A 25404-nucleotide genomic window follows, 5' to 3' on the forward strand; every position below is an offset into this window, starting at 1 on the left:
TATTGTAATGCACCTTTTATACATATGGGGCAGCGATATAATTCTATCTATCTATTCTGTGACGTAATTGTGTTTTATTCTGAAAAGCTACCATTAACCATGGTACAAAAATGACATTCTTTAAATGTTTTTTGTTTCTTACCTTATTACACTTACTTTCCACCGATGACGAAGGAATACAAATGTTGCTACTGTAATAGCAACCACAAGGAAAATCACGTCAACTCATTGACGGCAAAAGTTCTCCTGCTGGTGGTTTTATTTTGAAGTGCTAACCGGATGTGCTTTTGAATAAGTTAGCATTGACCGTAGCAGAGCCGGGGCAGGACCAGGGGAAGAGGACTTCTCAATGGATAGAAGAGCAGTTTGAAAGACTTTCCGGAGACTCGGGGTAACGAAAGGGACGGAGTAACGAGTTCGGACGCGGTTCGTGAAGTTATTCAGTGCGTTTTATTTTTGTTTGACGACCATTAGCTACTCTCTGATAGCTAGGAAAAAAAAGTTGTTGCCTTTGCGCTTTCGTGTTTTTGGAAAAGTAATTTCCTGTTGGTGCACAGGAGGGAGTTACTCGATTTTATTTGCTGTTCAAAGTTCTGGGAAATTGAGTAAAAAAAAGAAAAAAGCTAGAGCGCGTTTCCTGAAGTTGGAGCGGATAACCTGGGATGACTGCAGCTGCCTCTCGTGGAAAAGACAACACTGAGTTGGACCCACGCTATGGGTAACAAAGAGAACCTATTAACACCAAAGCAAGTTATTTAACGAGAATACTCAGCATTTTGGTGGATTTGTAGATTTGAGGACGTGAACGCCGCGCCGGGATGGAATGGGAATTATAAATGAGTCGTTTGCCAAACAAAGGAGGACACCTCTGTTGGACTGAATACGGCCGAGCAAAGGAAAAGCTTTACGAGAAATGGAGGAGGAAGGCTCACTGGAGCCAAACAACACACTGGCAGAGGTCTCAATTCTGTCTGGCTTTAGAGTCAGATCCTTTTAACAAAGATAGTCTTTATCAACGGTTGTAGCACGTTTTTTTTGCCTTCGGCCAATGCTGCAGTGGTTTTATAGTCGAAAATGAGGGTGGATCTGTTGCAGTTGTTTGTGATTTTGCTGCTGAGTGGCTCCGCGGTGTCCTCTGCATGCAAATCATTAGATGAACGCCCGAAAAGCAGTGGCAAAAGCCTGCCGTCCGACAAGAAAGTGGTCTGCAGCAACATGGAGCTCCATCAGGTGTTACCCCCGGACTCCTTCCCCAACAGGACAGTCACACTGTGAGTACACAAAGCAGGCACACTCAAACCTGTAAGAACTGCAGACACACACCATTCCAACTGGTGAATACTTTGAAATAGTTTGTTACGTCTTTTTACGACACTAGCAAAGCTATTATTTCCAGAGGCTTATCATTAAATAATCAAATATGTGCATTTCATCCAACTTATTTATGGTGCAAAAGTACTGATTGGCCATCCATCACTATTTCGCACACTAAGACTGTAATCCCCAGTTAACAGGAACTTCTTATCATGTAGTGATTCATGTACAGGAAGATATTTGGGCTACTAAATTAGTGGTCACACATGACACACTATCCCTGAGGCATTATAACAGCTGTAAGAGCTTATAGGCTCTGAGTTAAGCCTTGCAGTGTGTTTCCACACACACTTTCTGCACATTCTACCCCTTTAATTTTGAGAAGTATGCTGTGTGCAGCACTCACAGATGAAATTGGTAAGCAATAGTGTTTATAGCTGTGTAAGTTGTGTGTCTCATTTATGTATGTCCATCATCTATCGCTGTTTATTTGCCAGTCTTGATGAGTAAATCTTTACAATCTGTAGGGATGAACACACAACACCTAGGCCATTCATGTTGGTCAGAACCCTTTAAATGGTGCTTCAATACACCGGTGTATAGATGGAAATTCAAATCTGTGCATTCAGAGCACTTGTACTTTGTGGTACTGAGCAATGGGGGAAATATGAGAATACCAGGGCAAGGGTGCAGGAGTAGAAGGCAAATAATAGACTCCAGAGAGGGAAAGAAAAGGAGAGGATTGACTTGTAAGTGGAGAGTTGTAAGACCTCTGCAGCTTAAGTTTTTAAGTGCAAATCATGTGTACATAGGTTTTAAGAACTTTCCTTACACATTGGTTTGACTATATCAGGACAACGCTAAACTATATTTATAGAGGTGTAAAGCATGCTTAATTTTAGTAATTTGTAAAGGAGCAATGCGTCTTTTCTGGGGTGCAAAGGTGCAGACACGCATGTGGATGGGGTAGGGGAAAATAAATCCTATTTCTGCAGGGAGTGTTGGTTTATGTCCACAGTCATTTTATCAGTTACTGGAGGCCAAAAAAAATCCAAATTAGGCCAGTTCATTGTGACCTGGGTGTGGAGCTCAACACCTGGCAGCAGCTCAACAAGTGTTAGGACGTGGGTCAGTAAAAAAGCCTATTAAATGCTCTGTTTCAGGGCTAAATGTCCCTTTAAACAACTGTTTCTTCCTCAGTACATTTCATATATTCATTCATTTGTATTTTCTCTGCAGTCTCTTCAAGGTCTGAGTATTTTTGCTAGGATTCCCTCCAGGTGTTTGCAATGTCTGCTTGTGAAATTTCCCAGCTTGGGATGAATAAAGTATTTCTATTCTGTTATATGCCTTAAGTGAGCTTTGAGTCTGTCATTGTCCACTGACAGTGATGGATGGTTGAGCCAGGTTCCTTATGGTTTAGCATTGAGCTCCAAAGCACAAGAAAGATGTAATTAGAAAGCACAGACAGAGCACAGTAAAAGTACTAAGAATTTCTTCCATTCTTTACTCTATGGATTTATAGGGGATTCTTCTCACCTTCTGTGGAAAAACAAGCGCTCCATACAGTACATCTATATAGTGTATAGGCAGTGAAACTGAAATTTATGTTGACTGCACAGTTTTTGGGTGCATGCCCTCTCATAGTGTGTGGTGGTCCTGTTTTACAGCACTCCCACTGTCTTGTGGTGGGGTTGACCGTGGCCTGGACACAGCTGTTTTAGACTGCAGTGAGTCAAGAGTCTTGGCTCCTGTGAGAAACCTTTTTCCCAAGCTTGAAAATGATCAGCCTTTTTAAGCCAAAGCAAATCCCACATGAAATGCATGTTACCTATTCACACGGTTCTGCTGTTGCCTTCGTGACACTAAATATGTTACAAAAGAGTAAAATTTCAGCAACATTAGGGTAATATTTGGTTTGTTAGGAACATTGTAATTCCCATTCTGACAACATTCCCAAAATGACACCTAACTTTTGCAATGACTCGCGGTGGCATGGTTTCGTCATCAGAAATGGCACTTAAAGCTAGGCGTGATAAGAGATGAAACATTCTTCCTCTGTTCCTTTCTCCTTAATCTTTCCTGATTTCTTCATCTGTAGTCTAGTAACAAATTTTAACCTTAGCTTTTCTGTTAAAGATTTGAACCACAGGCATACTTCTTTCTACTTCTCAACTACCAGTACTACTCTTGTACTGAACTTGTTGAACCACTGGTATAATTGGTTCACACACATGCCAGAAAAAATTACCCCACAAAGGGTCAAAACAACCTGAATTCTAACTTTAACCATGCCTGTTTAGTGCATGAGCATTTACAAAGTTAGTAAAGTTATCAGTGGTATTAGTTTACCCTGACATTGAGTACATGTAGCTATTCAGTGTAGTTGTGTTCTGAATGCTGCTCTGTAGAGATAAAAATGAGTAATGCATTCCTTGCATTTGTCCTCTCCAAATGATACCACATGCCTAAGTAATCCGAGAGGAAATGACACAAATGTGTTTACAGCTGGCCTGTCCTCTCATGTCAGTGTGGGCCTCGGCTAAAATACGAGGGGGCTGAATGTAACCTTTACCTCTCACGGAGAGATAAAAAAGGTTGTGCGAGTTGTTTGTATGGGTGTGTAGACAAGCACTTATTCCTGTGTACCTGTTTAAGTTTCAGCCTACATACTCACACAGGCAGAAACTGACTATATTTAAGCTTTCTGTACTCACCCAGCTCATATTTCTTTACAAGGATTGTATAGTGTAATCAGGATCTATTCACAGGAGCACCTGGGTTGGACAGTGCAAATAAGCACACCTGGTTTTGGCCTCTTCAGAGGAGCAAGAGGATTAATGTCAGGAAGAAAGCAGGGATTTCCTCCATCACTGCAGGAAAAGCGGGCTCACTTTGATAATACATTGGAGTGCAGAAAACTGTCTTGTTTCACAGCAATACAAACTGGGAGCCAGGGTTACAGTCATCTGGTTTCTTTGAGATGTAACATGCCTGTGGAGTTATTTCCCTTAAGATTTCATATGTTAAAATCTTTATATAAATGTGAATTCAGGCACAGCAATCTAAAGAGTGATCAATCCTTATGTCAGTTCATTTGGTTTTCTATGCCATGCCGTGAGCCTTTGAAGTGCTTGTGTGTAATGAAAGCCCAGGTGCTTGCTGTCATGCATGTCCTAAGAGGATTTGTTTTTGGTGCTTTCCAGCCAAGCCATTGGTCTAAAGGAATGCTCCTGTGTTTTTCATAGTAGTTCTAGAGTGTTTGAAGAAGAAAACAAAATCCCAAAAGGCCTGGCTCTGACAGCTGCACATCCACTCTGTTTGCAGCCTTTCATTACGCAGACCAGTTGAGCTTTGAGTTTGCCAGGTTGCCCCAAGTACTGGTTAATCCCAGACAAGAAATTCAGTTCAGTGTGTAGACAAAAGTGATGTTATGGTGCCTTCACGTCTGTGTTCATTTTACTTACTCATCCGCTTTTATCCTAGTGTTTGCAAGGTGGATCATTTTCCTATTCAGCCACACAGCCTTACTCTATTGGTCTGACCTGTTGAATGATGAAAGGAGTTATTGTAAGGCCCACAACTTACAAGAATGAAGGGGCAAAAAGAGCATGTATGACAAGTGCCCCCTTTCAGCTGGCTGCAGGTGAATTCATAATGGTACTTCAGTGACATGTAAAACAGAATGAAATCTTAATTTTTGTTCATTTGCGGAACAAAAGCTCTGCCTGGACACCTTGGCACCGTGTCTCTCAGCACCACAGCCTTTGGACCAGTTCCTTTTTCCACCTGAGCCCAGGCCTACTTTTCCATTCCTATATCCAGAGCAGGTCACTCTAGAAGGGTTTTTATGGGCACAGCCTTAGCCTGAATCACATTAAAAAAACCTGCAGAGGAGTAACAGAACTCTATGCTCTGGTGTTTTTTGTCCAAATGTCTCCTGAGCTTAAAGTGTTCAGAGAATGCCAGTTGGTCTCGTCCTTAAAACACCGTGTTCCTGTGAGGGCACTGTGAGGCCATTTTCTCCCCCTTTCTGTGAAAATGTGCCAACAGCTAGAGGCGCTTGTGTGTGCTTCTAAAGCTGTATTAAGTGAAAAAGAAGTCAGAGCTTCAATAGTGTCCTATGTACTTGCCTTAAAAATAAGATGAAATCTATGCTAATACTCTTTGTGTTCCTTTGTCTTTAAAACCAGGATTTCCACTCTTAGTCACAGCTTTTCCTTAAATGTCACTGAGATTTATGGCATCTGTATCTGTAGACAGGACGTGAGATTTTGTTGGATCCTCCTGTGGCTTGTTTCTGGCTTGGGTTTAAGCAGGTCTTATCTATGCATCAAGATAAGGGAGACTCCCCTCCTGAATTGTTTGAGGACTGGCCTGACGAAATTCCACCCCTGGCCTCTTGTCTGGAGACCTCAGGCTGACGTCCAAAGACAGACGGTAAAGAGGCAGACGGCCTTGCTAGAGACATCCTGAGGGATGTGTAGACGCTGGTGGTTAAATGACCATGATCTCTGTGCAGATTTGAGGCTTTTATGGAGGTTGCTTGGGTATTCAGCAACGTTTTTTTTCTTTCGCACCAATGCACGAGTTTAAACACAGCTTGACTTTGCAGCCAAAGCGGTTTCTAACATACCGAGGTCACACTCCCGTCATGAGGAAGAGGGAGGGACACAGAGGCTAGAAGAGGAGGAGGCTAAGCATGCAAAGAAGGGAGGGATGGAAAGAAGCCAAGAAAAGGCCTCATGACTCTCTTGAGAAGTCTCTTTTGCAGATTTATTTTGACGACCTGTAGAGTCACAAGGCTCGAAATGTGTATTTATGCAGCCAGATGTGAATGGTTCCCATGATGTGTTGTTGTAAATTCATAATCCACTTTGTGAACCTAAATCTGCAGCGATCTCTGATGATGAAAGGAATGTTTGCACTGTTTGCAACCTGAAATAACTTTACAGTGATGTTGCAATATTGATGTCCTAATATTCCCAGTTAGCAAATGCCTTTATACACTTGTTTTTACCTTATGCCATATAAAGGGTGGTTGTCAGGCCAGCATTAAAAGGGACAAATACTACTACCACTACAAATATGTACTGAACTAAAAAGGTGACTAGGTAGCTGCCTTTTACTTTTGTGTTTAACTCAGGATTCTAGTTTCAGAAAAGCTAGCCAAACACAAGCGTACTCAGAATGGTATTTATTGCAAGGTGCTTTTGTCTGTCTACTGTGTTCTGTTGCTTGAGAGCCACATTCCCGAATTCACATCCCTCATGTTAAATGCATCTGCTTAACATGCCAAGTATTCTTCCATATAAATTAGACTTTTGTGACCACAATCTTGGGAGGCCCAGCGTCTCTGCCTATATCATCAGGTCCCGTGTACACAGGCAGTGATAGAATTTGCAGTCTCGTACATCATCATGCCTTAACATCTGCCATTTCAGCATTCAGAACCCTGGAAAACCCAAGCAGTGAAACACAGAAACTGTTTGTGTGGGTACTCTCTCTGAACGGCAAGGAGCCAAGCAGCAAATCTCCAGTGAGTTTCCCCTGTCCAACCCTGTAATAAAACAACCCCTCAACACCCCGTAATGACTCCAATCTGGCCCCTGGTTGTGGGTGCCACTAGCATGTATGTCACCCACCGTATCCCCTCCCTGCTGGCCAGAAACATATGCTAACCACAAGTCCCTGCCTTGGGTTTCTGCTGGGACTTAACAGCGCTATTGGTTTTCCAAGATCCTTCGGGAGTAGTTTGAAAGAAAGACTGGGACTCTGTGGGACATTGGGGACAAAAGTGGAGCCTTAATTTAGAGCTTTGTGTGCAGTAAATCAGTTCTACAGGGGAAATAAATGAGACAGTAAAATGTTGTTTATTACCCAAGGAGGAAGCTATCAAGAATTCACACTTGGACTTGAAGGCTTTCTGAGGAGCTCCCTTTTTTTTTTTTTTTTTTTGGTGATAAAGCAAAACAATGACAGATTTTCTAATATCGCAGGATCTGAATTTGCTATATGTATTGATTTTGTTGTAATATTTTGCATATCAAATGCTGCATTTAGTATTTAGTTTTTGCTCCAGACTGTTTAAATTACAATCGACATTGTCCAATTCTGATTTCTGCATAGGTCAGATTTGCCTATCTTGGTGGTTACATTTATAATTAATAAGTGTCTTGCATTGATCTTGCATCTGACTTTAGTGTGAATGTCACTATCATGCCACAGTCATCGCATGTGTATTGCAGGGATTCCAGCATGATTCGAAAATAAAAATTGATTATTAAATTTGTGTGTCCAGACCTAAAAAAAAATCTAATTTGAGTCACTTCAGCCTGGTGGTCTGATCGTAGCCAAAATATTATTGATAGCTACCAGTAGTTCTCCCTACGGATTGTTTTGTTGGTGTCCTTCTATAAACACTGATGGGTCCTTAAAAGAGCTGGAACCTTGTTATGTTTGCTTTGGTTTACAGTGCTGCAGTGGTTTAGCACACAGTGTCTATTTTTGTTCCAGATTCATAGCTACCACCAATGAGTCATTGCTGCTGCGGATCAGATTAAGATACGTTTACCTGCTCAAGTCTAGAGAACTCACTCTTAATCTTATTTTGGCTACCTGTCTCGATAGTGCTCAGGCGATGCCAGTTCACGATGAAAGACTGGGCTGAAGTTCAAGTTTTTCTTCAGATCTCCTCCTGGCAGCAGGGAGAATTTTCTGTGACTGGGAGCTATGAGTGGCTAGAGGACAAAGAGTGAGACTTAATATTGTTATCTGTCAACAAGAAGCAGTGTGGCAAAGTTCCACTCCTTGGTAAAAGACACTAGATGCTTTTGTTTGCACCTTCTTATTTAATTAACGCACATTCCTTGCTGATGTTTTGAGTGTTGTTGCTACTGTCGAAAACTGTGGTTGTCTCCCGACATTGGACTTATTGTGATAAATCAACCAGAACATTTCAGGTGCCAAGAAAATATATTAAAGATTTAACATTACGATGTTTTTGGTGCAGTCACTGTATAATATGAGCTTTATTTTTGTTGTGGTTTCTTTGGTACTTTGCATTAATACATTTTTTTTTCACTCCACAGCATTTTGAACAACAATAAGATTCAAGAACTCAGAAATGGATCCTTCTTTGGATTGACTGCTTTGGAAAAATTGTAAGTATTTGTTTTGTTTCCATTAAAGTCTTATGTAAATATTACTCAGTAAAGTTGTCATTGCATGCTGGGAAAAAATGTTGGAAAATGAACTAATGCTAATACAAACATTAAGCTGACATGTTCCCTACTGTCGGATTATTGGAGAGCAGTGAGTGCATAAACAGTAATTTTTACACTCAATGTTTCCAGCACACTAAAAGTGAAAATTGTGTTCAGATTAAAACTCAGTCGAGTGAAGTAAACAATCTTTTTTTGTTCCTTCCGGGTAAAGAAGATATTCAGTTTGCATGGTTCAATGAAACATCACTTAAGCACCTCGTGTATGCGGGGCTTCAGCGTGTTTTTAAAAGGCCTCACTGTATTTTATCCACCAGTGCATTAGCAGCAGCTATCCATCACTCCACAAGTGAAGCTTTGGCTTGTGGAGCAGGAGGTTTGTAAAACACACATTGGCGTCATGCCAGTGGAACATCCAGGTCACAGAAAATGAGAAGGCATCCACACAGCACTTAGCTGCAGTCAAGGATATCAGTCTATGGTGGAAGACTGGAGATGATACGAGAAAAGGCTAATTATAGGTATAGCCCCGAGGGTTGGTAGTTGTCTGCCTGGTGACATGCTCTTAACATACAGCTGCATGGATATTCAAGATGGAGAGGAGGCATTCTTTCTTTGCTCCTGTCGCTCCTTCTTCGAGATATGAATGATAGCAGTCTGGGAAAGGAAATTTTGGTGCAGATTTCTGTAATAAAGAGAAATGTCATTGATCTCATGTGACTCTGATTTTGGAGATTGGAGATCATCATTCGTGTTTCCTTTCTACACAGATTTGAAAGAAAATTGCCTGTGGTCCTGCACATATGGGCCATGGGTGATTTATCACTCAGGAATGGCTTCATGCAGATAAAATAACCAGACCATTAATGGCCCTGCTTTTACCCAAGGCTACAATAACATATGACTGCATTGATATGGAATCCTAAGAGCATGTTTCCCCTTGTTTTTCCCAGGCTGGTTAGAAAAGACCAGAAATATAGAAGATATATGAGGCAGAACTGGCTACACTTAGCACTGTGGTATTGGAATGATAATTTAGATTTAAATGTGTCCACAATTGAGGGATAAAATTTATCATTGAAGCCAATTGTTGTCTTAATCAGTATAAATGATTTCCTCTGCATTTCTTCTTGTGGAATAATTTGTTGTGTAAATTTGTCTTGCTCTACTTTCCTTGGGTGTTAATAAGACATTTGTCTGCAGAGATCATTTGTAGATTTAGAGGAGAATTCCCTATAGGCTACTTTTAAACCTCAGGCCTGGAGGATAAACAGGAGGCTGTATGCTGAATGTGTAAAACAAAAATCTTTGATCTTTTTTTTCACCAGGAAAGCCTTTAAGGCACTTGTGCGTTTTGTCAGTGAATGGCCGGTCCCTTAGTTGTAAACTCCACATCAATCCACAAGCAAGTTTGCGTCCAGAAGCAGTTCCCATTGTGCCTCACGAGACCCCACCCCACTCTAGTCAACTCTCAACGAGTGAAGCGGGATTTCTAGATTGCTCGCTTTTGTCATTGTAATGAGGCCAAGCCAAGGCCAGAGGTGTCGGCAGTATGAATCTCTCACACACACACACAGCATGCTGAACCTCCTCCACCCTGCCTTCCACCTTAAATCACACTCCTTTCTCCTCAAACTCTTGAAGAGGGAAAAAAGTATGCATGACTCTGTTTGAATGCACTGAGGCTCCTCATCTCTCCTTCCACCCCTCCTTCCTCCCGCCTTCACAGCTTTTCTTTTTTTCACTCAGTCCACAAAGCAACTCTCCCTCATTTGGACTGCCTAAATGCAGTGGTGAAGAGTGAGACAGCAGCTGGCTGTTGAGTGCCACAGAGGGGTAGAGAATCGATTATGCCTATCCGGCACTCTGCATGAAATTGCAAAGTAACTGTGGAGACCACTGTGTTTTGTTGGGGCCAAAGGTGTCCCTGCTTGGAAATAAGCCACACAAAATCCCCATTATCACTATTCTCATAGAAATAGGAGCCAAGCTAGGCGACCGCCACATGCTAATTCCTCTCCTAATCCTCTGCTGTGGAGGAATGCTTATTGTGGAAAACAGAGGAAGGATAACGGCGCTAGTATGTGGTGTTTCCTGATTATTGTCACTTCAGAACAGTGGAGCAAATCCCACAACCTGTCAAATATTAGACACACAAATAAACTGGTCATATTCTATAATCATGTGGATTCTCTCACCTTAGTGAAAAAGTAAGTCTAATCCCAGGCCAGATATATAACACCCCAATAACAAACTCAGTTTCTCATTTTAATTTCATAGCACCTTTGGAAGACACTTTAAAATGGCAGCAATTGCAAAACCACCATTCTGAGCACATCAAGTAAACCTGGCTTTTCCCCCCTCTCTCTGCAAACAGATGCATAAGTTGCCAGGTCATGTGTGGTCGGTGGTATTTGGCATCTGTAGTGCAGTTGTAGATGGTTAAACATGAACTGCTTCTCTCCAACAGCCCATATTTTATCCACAAGTATTGAATTTTCAGGGCTGCAGCGCTCTTTTGTAAGTTGGTACTTAGTGCAGGGAATTTGATGTCAGATCTGATCTTAGACCACACACAGACAATAACAATCTCCTTTATTTTACTGGCAAAAACCTACTGTACTGTACACCTAAACTTTGTCATGACAAAATGTTGTTTTACTGTATTAAAAGTACATAAACATATGAACATAACTTCAGTAAATAAAACATTGACATTATCCTGCATCTTTCCTGTGTACATCTGACGGAGAGATTGGCAGATTGTGTTTGTGTCCTACATTTGTAAGCACTGCAACTCAAAGCAAAGTTTATACAGAAATAAATTGGCTTCAGCAGCAAGATAATTACTAGACTTAGCTTGCCTGTTTGTATCCAATACACTCTCCAAAGTGTGCTTTCTCTGTCTATAAGGGCCTTGAGAGGATATTTATAATTTCTTTCTCCTGCCCTCTCACTTTTCTCTCAACACCACTTCACAGGGAGGCCAGCTCTGCTTGCTCACATCAAAAGTTTTAACAAGCAATAGATTTTTTGTCTGTGACTTATCTATGGCCACCCGCCCACCTTTAGATGACAGTTCCCTGAACATCAAACAGGCACAGTTACCCAGAGGCCCTTTGTGTGGGTTCAGGTGGCGACTAAAAAGCCTCCTGAACCTCCACTGTAATGAGTGACTAGGCAGTGCCAGCGCAGGTGAGCACCACAGGAATTCTGCGACCACAAGACTTTGAACCTCAAGGGAGCTTGTGTCTTGTGTATGTGTGTGTGTCTGTGTGGGTTTTGTGTTTTTGAGGGTCAGCCTGTCAGTGACAACAGCTATGCCGTGATGATAGGTGGTTGAGGTTGGAGGGTGTTGTCGTGGGGTTGAAAAAAATGCACTTTGAAACCAAATAATTATGGACGTTCTTGCAAACTGAAATGTAAGTTTCAAACAAAAGCAGCGTGGTCCAGTGGTTACAGTGGTTTTCATCTAACACAGTGTGTTGCATAATGCTGAAGCCACATTTGCTTGTATTTCAACAAAATAAAAATGTAATATTACACATGAGATGTGATTTTTTTTTTCTTACCTTCTTGGTAAAAAAAGAAATACTTACCGTAATTAGTGCATCAGCTGTAGCTTGTTATTGCTGTTTGAATTTCTCATGACCTAAAATCTTTATTGTTTTTTCTCCCACAGGGACCTGCGGAATAACATGATCAGTCATATTGAACCCGGCTCTTTTCTTGGCTTGCCAGCACTAAAAAGACTGTGAGTACTGTTAGCGCTTCTGCAGCGTTGCTGTCGCTTTAATGTGGTTTCTGCAAGTGTATGCACACTTCTACATTCAAGCATGTAACCCCTCTGGGATTTCACATAGGCGTTCTTTTGGGTCTTTTGGTGTTTTGGTAACTAAAAGATCTCGATTCCAACTTTTGAAAGGTTTAGAGTTGTTGATTTAATTACGTTCCATGTGAGAATAGTGGTTTATGAATATTGCAAAAAGACACTTTTTGTTCAGTGTGCATTCTGTAAAAGTCGCGCTGTAATTAAGCATCATGTTATTTTAAGTCATTTTCTTTGCGTATAATAAATGGGTGGAATTGCGGTGCTTTGAAAAACATTGCACAGCAAATTAGCAAGTCCTAGTAATTGGCGCTGGTCAGAGCCAAATCCACAGCTTTCAGTAAAGACTCTACACATAATATGTTTGGTGCAGCTGTTTTGTATCTGTCATTGCAATGTCCAGCATGTGTGGATCCAGTGTCCATAAGGGAGCATGGTCAAGCAGCAGTCTATTTCTACTGCAATGTTTTACCTGGCTTTATGCCAGAGACCACTGCACACAGCATGAGGCCTTGTATACTTTCACACAATGTCTGTTGGGGGTCATTTTGATATGTGGAATACATAAAAGTATGATCCATGTGGGTGTGTATTTGTATTGGAAGTTAGCTGTCTGGAGTATAGTCGTGTTTCCTCTTTGAAACTGTGCAAGAGAAAAGAGAGAGAGCAAGAGAGCTAGAACATAGCATGAATTGGAAACCTCCAACACTACCCAGTCGCTGCCAACACAAACTTGAGCTTGGCTGCCGCTGCTGTGGTGCAGTAAGAATGAGACAGGAAGGCAGTCAGCTCCTTGGCTCAGACCCGGCCTCATTTCCCCCTCCCTTTTGCATATTCATGCCACATTCTGATGAATCTATGCCAGTCTATATGTCTGCTGCATATTAAAATCTACACCTCCAACTTGCACACACGTCAGATATTGTTAAAAGCATCTCCTAATCACCTAAGGTCTGGAACACATGGAAATGTTTGTTCCGCGGTACAGTTTGGTGTAGCCTGAGGGTAGCGATGTTTAATTGGCCCCACCGCCCATCTCGGTTAATTTCAAAGGGTGTTTTTCACTCACTCAGCTGTGAAAAGAAGGGAGCATAGAAAAGAGAAGGAGATGATGAGGTAGTGCTGGACCCTGGGAATGTAAACACAGAAGCTCTACATCAAGGGTTGGCATTTACTGCTACACATCTTCTACTTTTTCCATTTTTTGGGGGGGGAAATTTTCGAGTTAATTAGCAACAATAATATATAAAAATATGATTTATGTGCCATAACTTTTGCATTGGTTCACACAGCCATGAATAATCTGAAGAAGTTACGAAATTTGGCACGTAAAGCACTCGCCCTTATCTATGACTCTACTCTAGCCAGTCTTTGCTTTCCACCATCTGTCTGTGTCCCCCCTCGGTACAGGCTAATTAGAGTTTTTCCTCATTTCAAGACGTGCCATTTGGAGCATCTATTTATCTTGTATGTGTTGTCACAGAGCAGCGTCGGAGGAATTTAAAGTAAAGGCTGCAGAAGTTTGGATAGCACAGGCTCTACACTTCAGACATCAGTCTTGTTGCATTAAAAACAACTCTTCCATTAACAAATCTTTGGGAGTCAACGCCCCAAGTGGTTAGGAACAAGTTTGTAATTTTGATTTCTTACTTCTGTTGTCTAAGTCTACATGAATTAAAATTGAATGTTCTCTTGTGCCATTCAAAATCAGCCATAACATTGTGTGTGACATTATGACACTAACAGGTCAAGTGAATGACCTAGTTGGAAGATTTGAAGCAACTTTGACAAGGGCCAAATTGTGATGGCTAGACTATATCAGAGCATATCCAAACCTGAAGCTCTGGCATGTTTTCTGCTCTGTAGTGGTCAGTACTAATCATCAGTGGTCTGAGAAAGGAAAACCCCCTGCATCTCTTTACCAGCAGCACTGCTGGATTGTTTCCGTTTAACAAAAGGCCTGCAAAAAAAGCAAAAACACACACACACATGTATTAAGAGCTCTGGCCTGGATTCTCTCACAACAGGGCAAGCTTCAAATAGTCAGCTGGTCCCAGTTGTCTGGGTTTCTTTATTCGTGCTGAGAGCTTTGGTATAGGTTGCACTACTGGTTACACCCTAGGGGGAAAATAAGTATATCCTTTACCTCATTTTACACACATTGAATTTCCACACAGTTTGAGATCTACTGGTGCATTTGAACACCTTTTTCTCATACCGTACAACCCCTTTCAAATCCTATGGATTTCTCTGTTCTCTTTACTTCACATTCCCCCAACAGCTGAACAGTCTCAAACCTAATCACATTGGGCTATTTTTGCATCTGCTCTACATGTCATTCACAACAACTGACGTGCTGCACTGAACCACTCCTCCATGCTGTTAATTTGCTACATGCCTGTGGCTGAAAGATGTGTTTGAGACCTCGATGAGAAGTAAAAAGAAAGATAGTTGGATTTGTACTATTTCTGTGATAATGATTGCTAACAAAATGGTTGCCATTGCGTTTTTGGTCCCTTGATGAGCTGTAACAGTTTGAATCCAGGCGATAAAATGAGATGAAAGTATTCCTTCAGCTAGGGAAGCTCCCCCTCCTTCCACTTCTTCACTTCTCCTGTGTTATCCTTCCCATGACACACAATGCTCACGCAAATTGGCAAGCCTGTAAAAGGTGTTTTTTTTTTTATTCTCTTCCAAGTGGAACTAATAACCTCACACAGTAAATTCCCCAGCTGGTACCTAAAGGACCAACACCAATAATTACATAAATGCTGGGATGTAAGCATATGCCTGCCAGTCATTTCCCAGGTATCACTTTGTGTTTGGATCACATTCCGTGAGCACCCTGGGATACAGTTTAGCTGGTGCGTTGAGGTAATGATCTTTTCTCTCAGGCTCTTTGTTTCTTTTCTTGGCACTTTTCAGCAATTGGATCATTCACAGAGGGATATGTTTCCAGCTATTATCAAGGTGTTGAGGCTTTGAAACTTTGGGGCACTAGTCCTGGTTTATTATGCGATCTACCTGGAAATGTAAATATGGACATTAGTTAATCATAACGTTTGACAGTTTATCAAATTTGAATAGGTTTGGCTGGTATCTGACTTTTCAATAATTTCATGTTATCTGTGATGAATCCACAGACAATTATAAATATCTATAAATATAAATAAATAAAGGGATAATTTAATGCTAAAAATATGCATATTTGACACAAACCTGGCTGACTATACTGTAACAAACGATGCCTTTTAGATGGTAGTTGGAATTCTTCGTTCCTTTATTATGGAGAAGCTAAACATTATTCATTTATACATTTATAAATTGTTAACACTGTAATCAGCATTCAAAATCAGCATTAAACTTTTTAGGTGGCCAGAAACATGTTGAAATTGTTCAACTGCAGCACTTATACATATTGCTTATATCTGTCATTTAAATAGTCAAATCACATTTATATTCTTGTTTAGATTTCAGTTCAAACTGTTGCTAATGATCCAATGTTCCACAATTAACAATTTCCCATTTTTGTAATAATTCCACTCATGATGGTAGCAGTTCAAAACTTAAAGTGTAAGGGATACCTTTTGCTCTGACTCTTGTGCATAGATGTCTGATGACTGTATTTGAAATTGTTGTGCTAAAGTTGACCTCAAGCAAGTAAATATTTCAACTTTGCAGGAATTTCAGTATGTTTGTGCTCGGGTGTAATTTACAGTGGCAGGATCAAGTCTTTTTCCATGTTAAGCCCAGAAATCGTCCACAAATCTTGTGAAAGGCGTCTGGTGTCTCGGACACTTCTGATGTTTGCCAGAGACATCATGTCAGGTCACATCCACAGGAGTAACGCACACTTCTTTTGATGGGTTTGACATTAATCACAGGTGATTAATTGCCTCCCGCAGTGTTGCTCTGCCTTTGATGTGCAGGTTCCCCCTGCAGGCACACACAGACATTATCTAAAACCACCTTGAATGTTGTAAACCTGTCAGCAAAATTTTTGAGGTCTCTGCCTCAACCTGCCCATTGAACTTGGCTCTCTGTCTTTTAAACCTGCTTTTTTTTAATACCAGCCACATGAAGTTTATTATTTATTATGTATTTCTACCCCTAATGAATACTTAAAACGGATGGTTTTGTAGTCAAGTATACATGTGCGAAGAAAGTAAAAACTTTTCCTGTGTTTCCTACAGAGACCTGTCCAACAACAGCATCGGCTGTCTTAACATAGATATCTTCAAGGGCCTTGCCAGTCTGATGCGACTGTAAGTCAATTGTATTATAATGACTGTAATGTATGGTTTTCGTAAAAGTCCTAATTAAATAACATTTTGTTTGTATTTTTTCCAGAAACCTTTCAGGAAACATATTCTCTTCTTTGGCTCAGGGGACCTTTGACAGCTTGGTGTCTCTGAAGGCACTGTGAGTAATACTGTGATGTCTGTATGTCTATTACGCACCATTAATCCAGTCAAAATGTCTTTAATGTATAATACAGGATTGAAATCAAATGTATGTTTGTCCTCCACCGTTCTAACTGTTGTGTGTGTTTCTATCTATCCCCAGGGAGTTTCAGACACCTTACCTCCTTTGTGACTGCAACCTCCTGTGGCTCCTGCGCTGGGTCAAATACAGGAACATCGCTGTGAAGAACACCAAGTGCTCCTACCCTCAGTCTCTCCAGGGACAGCTCATCACCTCCATCAAGCCAGAGCTCCTGACCTGTGGTACGGATACACACACACACACACACACACACCTGAACTACACAGAAACAATAGATTTGACAAGGTGTCAGCCTTAAATAGGAGCTGCGTGAAACTAAATCATTTGAGTGACACTATCTGATCTGTCATTTGTCCACTCTCAGACACTTTGTAACATTCAAATAACTCATTTTGAGTAGTAGTGCAGATTGTGCTGTCAAAAAGATGTGCTGTCTCTTTAATTTCTCTGTTTTGGTATCAGTGAGGCTGGTGTTTGGGGAGTAGAGGCTTGTGCAATGACACAGAAGATAAGACAAGGGCTGCCCAGGCCAGTGCCTTTGTTTGTACTTGCTCACGTCTTATCAGTTTGGCACTCATCGCAGTGAGGGATTATGAAATACATGGCATAGATTAGCAGGAGCCAGCAGCCTGACATGAAAGACAAAAAGTACTAAGGTAGCCAAAAATCTAAATAGAGTTTTAGCTTCTTTGTTTGTCAAAATGTACCACATGTGAAACAGTGTCCAGTCAGTTTTTTGTGACAAACGCTGTCCTGGCTTACTTTCTGGTCTTCACAGATGCTCCACTTGAGCTGCCCTCCTTCCAGCTGACTCCGTCCCAGCGTCAGGTTGTTTTTCAGGGGGACAGCCTGCCATTCCAGTGTCAGGCTTCCTTGGTGGCCGAAGACATGCAGGTGCTGTGGTACCGGAACGGCCACATGGTCAAACACAATGCCACCCAAGGCATCTTCATTGAAAAGCGCATTGTGCAGAACTGCTCTCTCATTGCCAGGTATGATGTGTACAGTCAGATTACTGAAGTCATTTTGAGCAGCATACAAAATGAATCATGTCATGTTTTCCATCAGTGCATTGACCATCTCAAACATCCAGCCTGGGTTTACTGGGAACTGGGAGTGTCGGGTCAGGACAAGTAGGGGCAACACCACTAGGACTGTCCACATTGTGGTACTGCAAAGTTCAGCCATGTACTGCGCTCCTGAACGCATCTCAAACAACAAGGGAGAGTTCAGGTAAATATTCAATTTACACTCAGGCCTAATCACTCAATACCACTACTGTAGCTCCAAACAATGTTTTCTGTGTAGTGAAAATGTTTTCTTCCTGTGTCGTTGTGCAAGCAGCACCCCCTTGTGGCTAAATTAACAAATTGCACAGCACTCTCACAGCTCATGCCATGGCCCCAAACCTTAATCTGCACATGTGATAGGTCACATGACACTATGTTGGGAGGCAATAAAGGCATTTTTATGTATCATGTGAAGCATTTTTGTTTGAATCCTTTCAGGTGGCCACGCACCCTTGCAGGGATCAGAGCCTACCTCCCTTGCAACAGATTGCCAAGTAGCGCAGGCGCCTATTCAGGCAGCTCTGGGGAAGAGCAGCGGGCGTGGCGCTACTGTGATCGTGAGGGACAGTGGGCAGAGGAGGACTACTCCCGCTGCCAGTTTCAGAAAGATGTTACAAGGTTTCTCTATGTTATCAACCAGGTATGCAACTGTTTAATTGGCTTTAAATGCTCTTTTGCTGTCCTCAGCTGCATATCTGTCCATTTCATCTCATCTCATTTCTCATCATCTTTCTCCTAGATGCCTCTAAATGAGAGCAATGTGCTGTCCAGAGCCCGACGCCTGCTCACATTCGATGCTGCCAACTTCTCTGACAAAATGGACATCATTTTTGTGGCTGAGATGATTGAAAAGTTTAGCAAGTTTATTGAGAAGTGTAAGGAAGTAAGTACTGCTGCACCTATGCTTATTTGTTCACATGTCCACACTGACACTAAGGACAAGTAGAATAACTCAGCAGCTGTTTGTTGTCATGTTGTTTAATGAGAATAAAGCAGTGGCAAGCAAACAGACAGAGAAGTAGTATAAGTGTACCTGTGTCACGACTCTGGTAATCATGTCAAGAGCTATGTCAATCAAGCATCTCAAGCATTTGTTTAGTGCTGTTTGATACAAACAAGTTTATGCCTGAACACTTTCCACTCAAGTAATTTGGAATATGTGTAGGTGGGTTTGTGGAAGACTGAAGTGATAAATGCAATGTTTTAGTGCTGTTGTGAGTGTGTGTGTGTGCGAACTTAATCATGCCGGCCATTCTCTGTGTTTTTCAGTTGGGTGATGTGATGCTCAGCATGGCCAGTAACTTGATGCTGGCAGAAGAGAAGGTGCTATGGACTGCTCAGCGTGAAGCCATGGCCTGCTCCCGCATCATCGCCTGCCTCCAGAAAATTGCTGTCTACCGCCTGGCCACAGCTCAGGCCTTCTCACTGGTTAGTCCCATTAAGAGCACCATGTCATATTGCATTGCAAATTTGTGTCATGTAGCAATACATCTTCTGGTTGTCTTTCAGACATCTCCCAACATAGCTTTAGAGGCCCATGCTGTCAGGGCCAATGACTGGAACGGCATGAGCTGTATGTTATTCCAGAGACCCAGCCCCGAACGCACACCCAGCCAGGACCGCCAGCTCACATTCAAATGCAACACCACCAGCTCCTTCTCCAGCATCCTTCACAAGGTCAGCCCATAAAACATGTCCATTGGGGCAAGGATTAAATGCTGGCTATGTGGAAACTAATCTGGAATAACTGAATATTTGCATCACTGTGTTTTTACTCCTATAGAACACTATTGTGGAAGCTTCCCTGCAACTTCCTCAGTCTCTTCTTACCCAAGCTGTGACCCCTGGGCAGGTGGATGACACAGTCTACAAGCTCTACCTTCTAGGCTTCCGCAATGGCAAGTTTTTCCCCTCCACTGGCGACTCCTCCCACCTGGCTGATGGTGGGAAGAGGAGAAGTGTGGCCACACCTGTTATCATGGCCAAGATAGGTGAGTCATAATAAAATAACAGCTCAATTAGAGCATGCTGAGCACAAGCAGACAGTGAAATTAAAAATTAAATGCTTCTCTTCTTGTGCCCTCAATCAGATGGCATGCCTCTTCACATCCTGAGGGCCCCTGTGAACATCACTTTACGGCGATTTGCCCGCGGCTCAGATGCCATCTCAGCCTGCTGGAACTTCAGCCTGTCTGGAGGTCAGGGCGGATGGCAAAACAATGGCTGTCATATCCTGGACCATCATGACAATTTCACTACCATATCCTGCAACTCTCTGGGCAACTATGGTCTGCTTATGGTAGGCTGAACATCTCCCTATATTTGTTTAATTAGGAAAATATGGCAATTTCTTTTCCAAAATCTAAAGCTTGCAGCAGTAATTGATGTTCCTTTATGAGAGTGAGTGGCCCTCCGGTGGCCACTTGGCAATATTGCAAGTGTACTAGAGACAGTAAAAAAATGTATTGCTAAGAGACTTTTAGATTATGAAAGAATTATTTATCTCTTCATCTCTCTTGTAGGACCTTAGTGGTGTGGAATATTTCTCCCCAAGCATCCAACCCCTGCACCCAGTCATCTATGCGACAACTATTATACTCCTTTTGTGCCTCCTCACTATTATAATAAGCTACATCTACCATCACAGGTAAGAAATACTCAGTGTGTATTTCATTTAAGTCACTAATATTTACCTGGTTGGTTAATGTTGAAGCAAAAAATTCTATCATTTGTAGTTATTATTACTGAACCAAGTAAAAAGTGGCAAGCATAAAAATGTGCTCACATCTATGATTTCTGTGATCACAGGTCTGTCCGAGTGAGCCGCAAGTTTTGGCACATGCTGGTCAACCTCTCATTCCACATCTCCCTGAGCTGCGGGGTTTTTGTAGGGGGCATCAACCAGATACGATATTCAAGTGTCTGTCAAGCAGTGAGTATACGTTGCCCGTACACTGTGCACTCTCTCTTTCCCCTCCAAAGTTAATAGCCGGTAGTCAAAAAAACGAACAAGTACTTTGGATGGTTTCTAGGGGGGAAAAAGGAAGTTGCCTCTGGCTAAGTTCACAGCGCTCATAAAACTGCAGGAAAAATATACATAGAAAGACATGAAATACAGGCAGATATTTCCATTGCTTGAGGCAATCCTCCACTCCTCTGAATGGTGTGTTGTACTGAGGCACATTTCTTTTAATATCTGGATGAAGTTTTTTGGCAGAGAAGTTTTTGTTTACTTGTTTAATCCCTTGTACTTTTGTGCTTTAACGAAATGCATACATAAAAAGGTGTAATCTCTTCCAGGTGGGCATTTTGTTGCATTATTCTACTTTAGCTACTGCCCTGTGGGTGGGCGTGACGGCACGCAACATTTACAAGCAGGTGACGCGCAAGGCCAAGCGCTATGAGGAGCTGGATGAGCCGCTGCCACCACCGCGGCCTATGCTGAGGTTTGGATTCCACCGCTTTTTCATTACAAGAGATGTGTTGAAAAAAATAATGCATTTTATTAGCAGGGCAAAGAAACCCTGTATGTTGGGTCATTCATCCACAGCATCGAGTAGCTATAATTGTGCTGTGTCATGATTCGTCTTAGTATATTATATGACGCTTAATAACACTATTAGGGGTATCAGCTTAATTATTAAGTATAAATACAACGGAAGACAGTTGTATTTAAAATCCTTATACTGTATTATTCTATCTAAATCAGCAAAGACGCAGAGGAACTGATAAAATTATGTTTTTGTTTATTTATGGGTGCATTTTTACACAAATGCTTCAATCGTGACAAGCTATACTGTGCCAAAAAATTAAATGTTTACTGTCCACTTGGTCATTTTTGCTAGTGAAGCTGCCACACGGTGTCACTGTGGAGGCCTAAAAGCATTATTCTTCTTCTAAGTCCAGTCCATGTCCTCCTTTCTTTTAAGAAAACACACACACTAAACAGAATAACCTTTTTTGCTTTCTCCAAAAGGTTCTACTTAATCGGCGGAGGGATTCCAATCATTGTGTGTGGCATCACCGCAGCAGCTAACATCAAAAACTACGGCAGCCAGGCCAATGCACCATAGTAAGTAGACAGCAATAAGAGTTCCTACTCCTCAGTTTGTGCACATGGGAATATTGTGCCATTTTTTTCTGGGTAACAGCATTTATTAATGTAGCCCACATGACTTTTTACATCCTGTCCTCAGTGGGAACTGGCTTAGTTATCGACCGGCCAGACTGCTTTGCTTTAGTAAATAATGGATATATTTATGAGGGTAGGAAAAGTTTATTCCCCAAAGTTCTGATTATGGAGGCCTATTAATGATATGTGCATCCAAGCAACAAGCAACTGCTGCCAGTTTACAGCGTGTGAGCTCCCCCCACCATTCTCTCTACAGTGGCAGCTGTTGAGATTGTGCAGCATGGCTGACTAATTGAGAAATCTGGGTCCGTCTCTGACTTGGAGTCTTTGGAGTTTAATTAATTTCTTGCAAGCAAGACAAATTCCAGGCTGTGTTATTAAATGTAATGGGACAGTAACTGTTAAAATTACACGCAAAAGTTTTTCAGAGTAATTTTAAGTTTGTGGAGTAAATAATGGTTATGACAGGTTATGATGAGAAGATGAAGTAATTTTTTTAATGAGGAAGGCCTGCTCTGAATAAAAAAAGAGACTTTTTAGAGAAGCTCTAAAGCAAGACCTAATTGTGAGTTGCTATGTATGAATGTTTGAATTGTTGTCTGTCTCTAACCTTCTAGTTGCTGGATGGCATGGGAGCCAAGCATCGGGGCTTTTTATGGGCCAGTCGGTTTTATCATCTTTGTGGACTGCATGTACTTCCTCAGCATCCTGCTCCAGTTGCGCAGACACCCTGAACGCCGTTACGAGCTGAAGGAGCCGAGCGAAGAGCAGGAGCATTTGGCTTCATCGAACAGCGATACCGGCCCACAGGGTCCCAGTAGCCAATGCCACCCCCTCACTCTCCAGCTTCAGCCTCAAGACGCCACATCCTCCATTGTGTCTGCCCCCAACACTGTGCCGCTGTCTGCCCTGGAGAACGAGCACACCTTTCCTGCCCAGCTGATGGGTGCAGCCGGTGCATTAGGGCTATATGCAGCCCTCTGGGTGTTCGGTGCCATGGCTGTATCACAGGACCACCCCTTTGACTTAGCTTTCACCTGTCTGTTTGGGGTGGCTGCGCTGGCCCTTGGGGTTTTCATGGTGGCACATCACTGTGTTAACAGACAAGATATGAGGCGCTACTGGTCACAGGCGTGTTGCTCTGGTAGACGAGCATACTCTGCACAGGAGGATGTGCTTCTACCTCAGCCAGGCGTGGCAATGACATCCACAGCAGGATCTGATGGCAAGGCAGATGGGGAGTCGGTAAAGTGCGGCAACAGCAGTGCAGACTCTTCCTATACACACAAGAATGCTCCAAGCATGTGCAACTCTGCGCACGGCAGCAAGCTGACCAACCTGCAGGCAGAGGCAGCTCAGTGCAAGTCTGCATCGGCTCCAGTGACAGCCAACGGTGCAGCCATTTTGGACAACAGCCTGACAGAGCATTCATTAGACAATGAAATAAAAATGCATGTAGCACCAGTTGAGGTGCAGTTCCGGCGGGTGAACAACATCAACAACCCAGCAGCTGCCACTAACGGACACCCAGGCAGGCATCACAAAAACAGAGCGCGGGCACACAGGGCGAGCCGGCTAACCGTGTTGCGAGAGTATGCCTACGATGTACCCACCAGTGTAGAGGGCAGTGTGCAGAGCGCCCCCCACAGACGGCACCATCATTATGACATGGCAGCACGCAATAGCCGACGGGCAGCCTACATGGCCTACAGAGAGCGGCATCAGAGTCAGATGCAGCAGGACAGTAGCGACAGCGCAAGCCTGCCCCGCCGCTCCCGCTACTCTGATAAAGGAGCCAGCAGCACGCTGGGCAACGGGACTGTGGTAACCGTAGAGACTGAGCAGGTGACCACAGCTGCAGTGCTGAGCTCAAGTAATGACTCTAGTCCTGCAACTCAGCCTGCCAGCACAGAACTCGAAACCCTGCCTAAGTCATATGGGCTCAACCTTGTTACTCCAAATGGTGGGACACTTAAAGAAAATGGGCAGGCGATGCCTTTAATTAATGCAGATAGTACAGCCAGTATAAAGACAGGCCTGTGGAAACATGAAACTACTGTGTAGCAACAGTTTCCGTCCCAAAGACTGCATAATGTTATGCCTTTATACTGTGAAATGTGTTTTTCAGTTTTTGATTGTACATTATTTTTTCATGGGGGGAAAAAAAGAGTCCTTTAAAAAATATTGGAAAATTAGCCTCATTGTTCATTGCCACTGAACTGTTGTTGTAGATATGTTTTTGTAAATGTTCTATTTTTATAACTTTTAATCCAACACCTTTATTCCATTTGAGAGTTCTTTACCTAAAGCTGCATGATTTGAGCTGTGTCTCCATGCATACCTTTATCCTGGAGCTTTTTTCCACATTTTTTTAGTTTGTCCCAACAACAATAAAACAAAAAGTTCCATTTACCTTAGAGAAAGTTTTTTTGTGATCACACCCATAGTCTCATCTTGTGGATCTCTGCAGCCACTGCAAAGGTGAGTCAGAGCTGTTTTGTTTCCAAGAATTACTCTTCCTGACAATGTATGACAAGCTGGTAATTGGGTTTTTCACTGACCTTCGGGTGGCCTCAGGTACCTTTCTCCACAGTGGTGTAGCACTTTTAATTGCAACTGGCAGTGGCTTTGGGCTCTATAGGTGTTGCCTGCTGGCAGATTTGATGAGTGCACAGTACATTCTGAGCTCCCGCTGACTCGATGCCCCTGTTTGTGATTGACAGCTGGCTCTCAGGGCAACTGAGAGACAGAATAATGAGTGTTTTTCTTCCTCTCCAGTCTCTGTCTCCTCTACAGCCGACAGCTGAACTGGAGTTGTGCTCACAGCTAGATGTAACTGCCCATGAGTGAGCATGTAAGAGACACCAAGTGTATTCTGACTGCTGAGTACTCAAGAGATGGATTAGTATCACTTTAAGCTGGGTCAACAGCCACAAGTCCAAAGCTGGATCAGTTCTCTACATTTGTAAAGTAGCTGAACAGAGATGGAAGACGAGTCTCTGCTTGGGTAAAAGTATCAAATTAAAACCTTTCACTTTATTCTACCTGTTATTTTTTAAATTGCCCAAGAAGGCCAGCTTGGCTTATCAAAGTGACAGTCTTTACATCATGCCTTTCACTACCCATCATACAATCTTGAAGGTCATGATGAAAAATATCCTGGCAATTTTCCACTTATTGGAACTGATCAGTAACCATCATCTACTGATCATCCTCCTCCTCCTCCTCACAAGAGTAGCACGGCTTAGATCCAATTTTTCTTTAATGGCATATTAATAAAACACATATTTCACTCAGGCAAAGATATATTACCCAGCCATCTTGGGTGTG

At 42.4% G+C, this 25404-nt stretch overlaps 1 protein-coding gene across 1 annotated transcript; it reads left to right on the top strand.

Moving 5' to 3' along the window:
* The first annotated feature begins 1074 nt into the window (after nt 1-1074).
* On the top strand, nt 1075-24454 carry adgra3 (adhesion G protein-coupled receptor A3). Its single transcript, XM_028429394.1, has 19 exons — nt 1075-1271; nt 8406-8477; nt 12220-12291; nt 16560-16631; nt 16717-16788; nt 16933-17093; nt 17651-17864; nt 17941-18105; nt 18381-18582; nt 18682-18825; nt 19212-19370; nt 19452-19619; nt 19726-19933; nt 20033-20241; nt 20465-20589; nt 20751-20874; nt 21243-21388; nt 21919-22014; nt 22692-24454. The coding sequence occupies exons 1-19, from the start codon at nt 1075-1077 to the stop codon at nt 24136-24138; spliced, it is 4053 nt and encodes a 1350-aa protein (XP_028285195.1). The 3' UTR covers nt 24139-24454.
* The last annotated feature ends 950 nt before the right edge of the window (nt 24455-25404 follow it).

This window comes from Parambassis ranga, chromosome 18, assembly GCF_900634625.1.
Source record: "Parambassis ranga chromosome 18, fParRan2.1, whole genome shotgun sequence".
Classification (NCBI taxonomy): domain Eukaryota; kingdom Metazoa; phylum Chordata; class Actinopteri; family Ambassidae; genus Parambassis; species Parambassis ranga.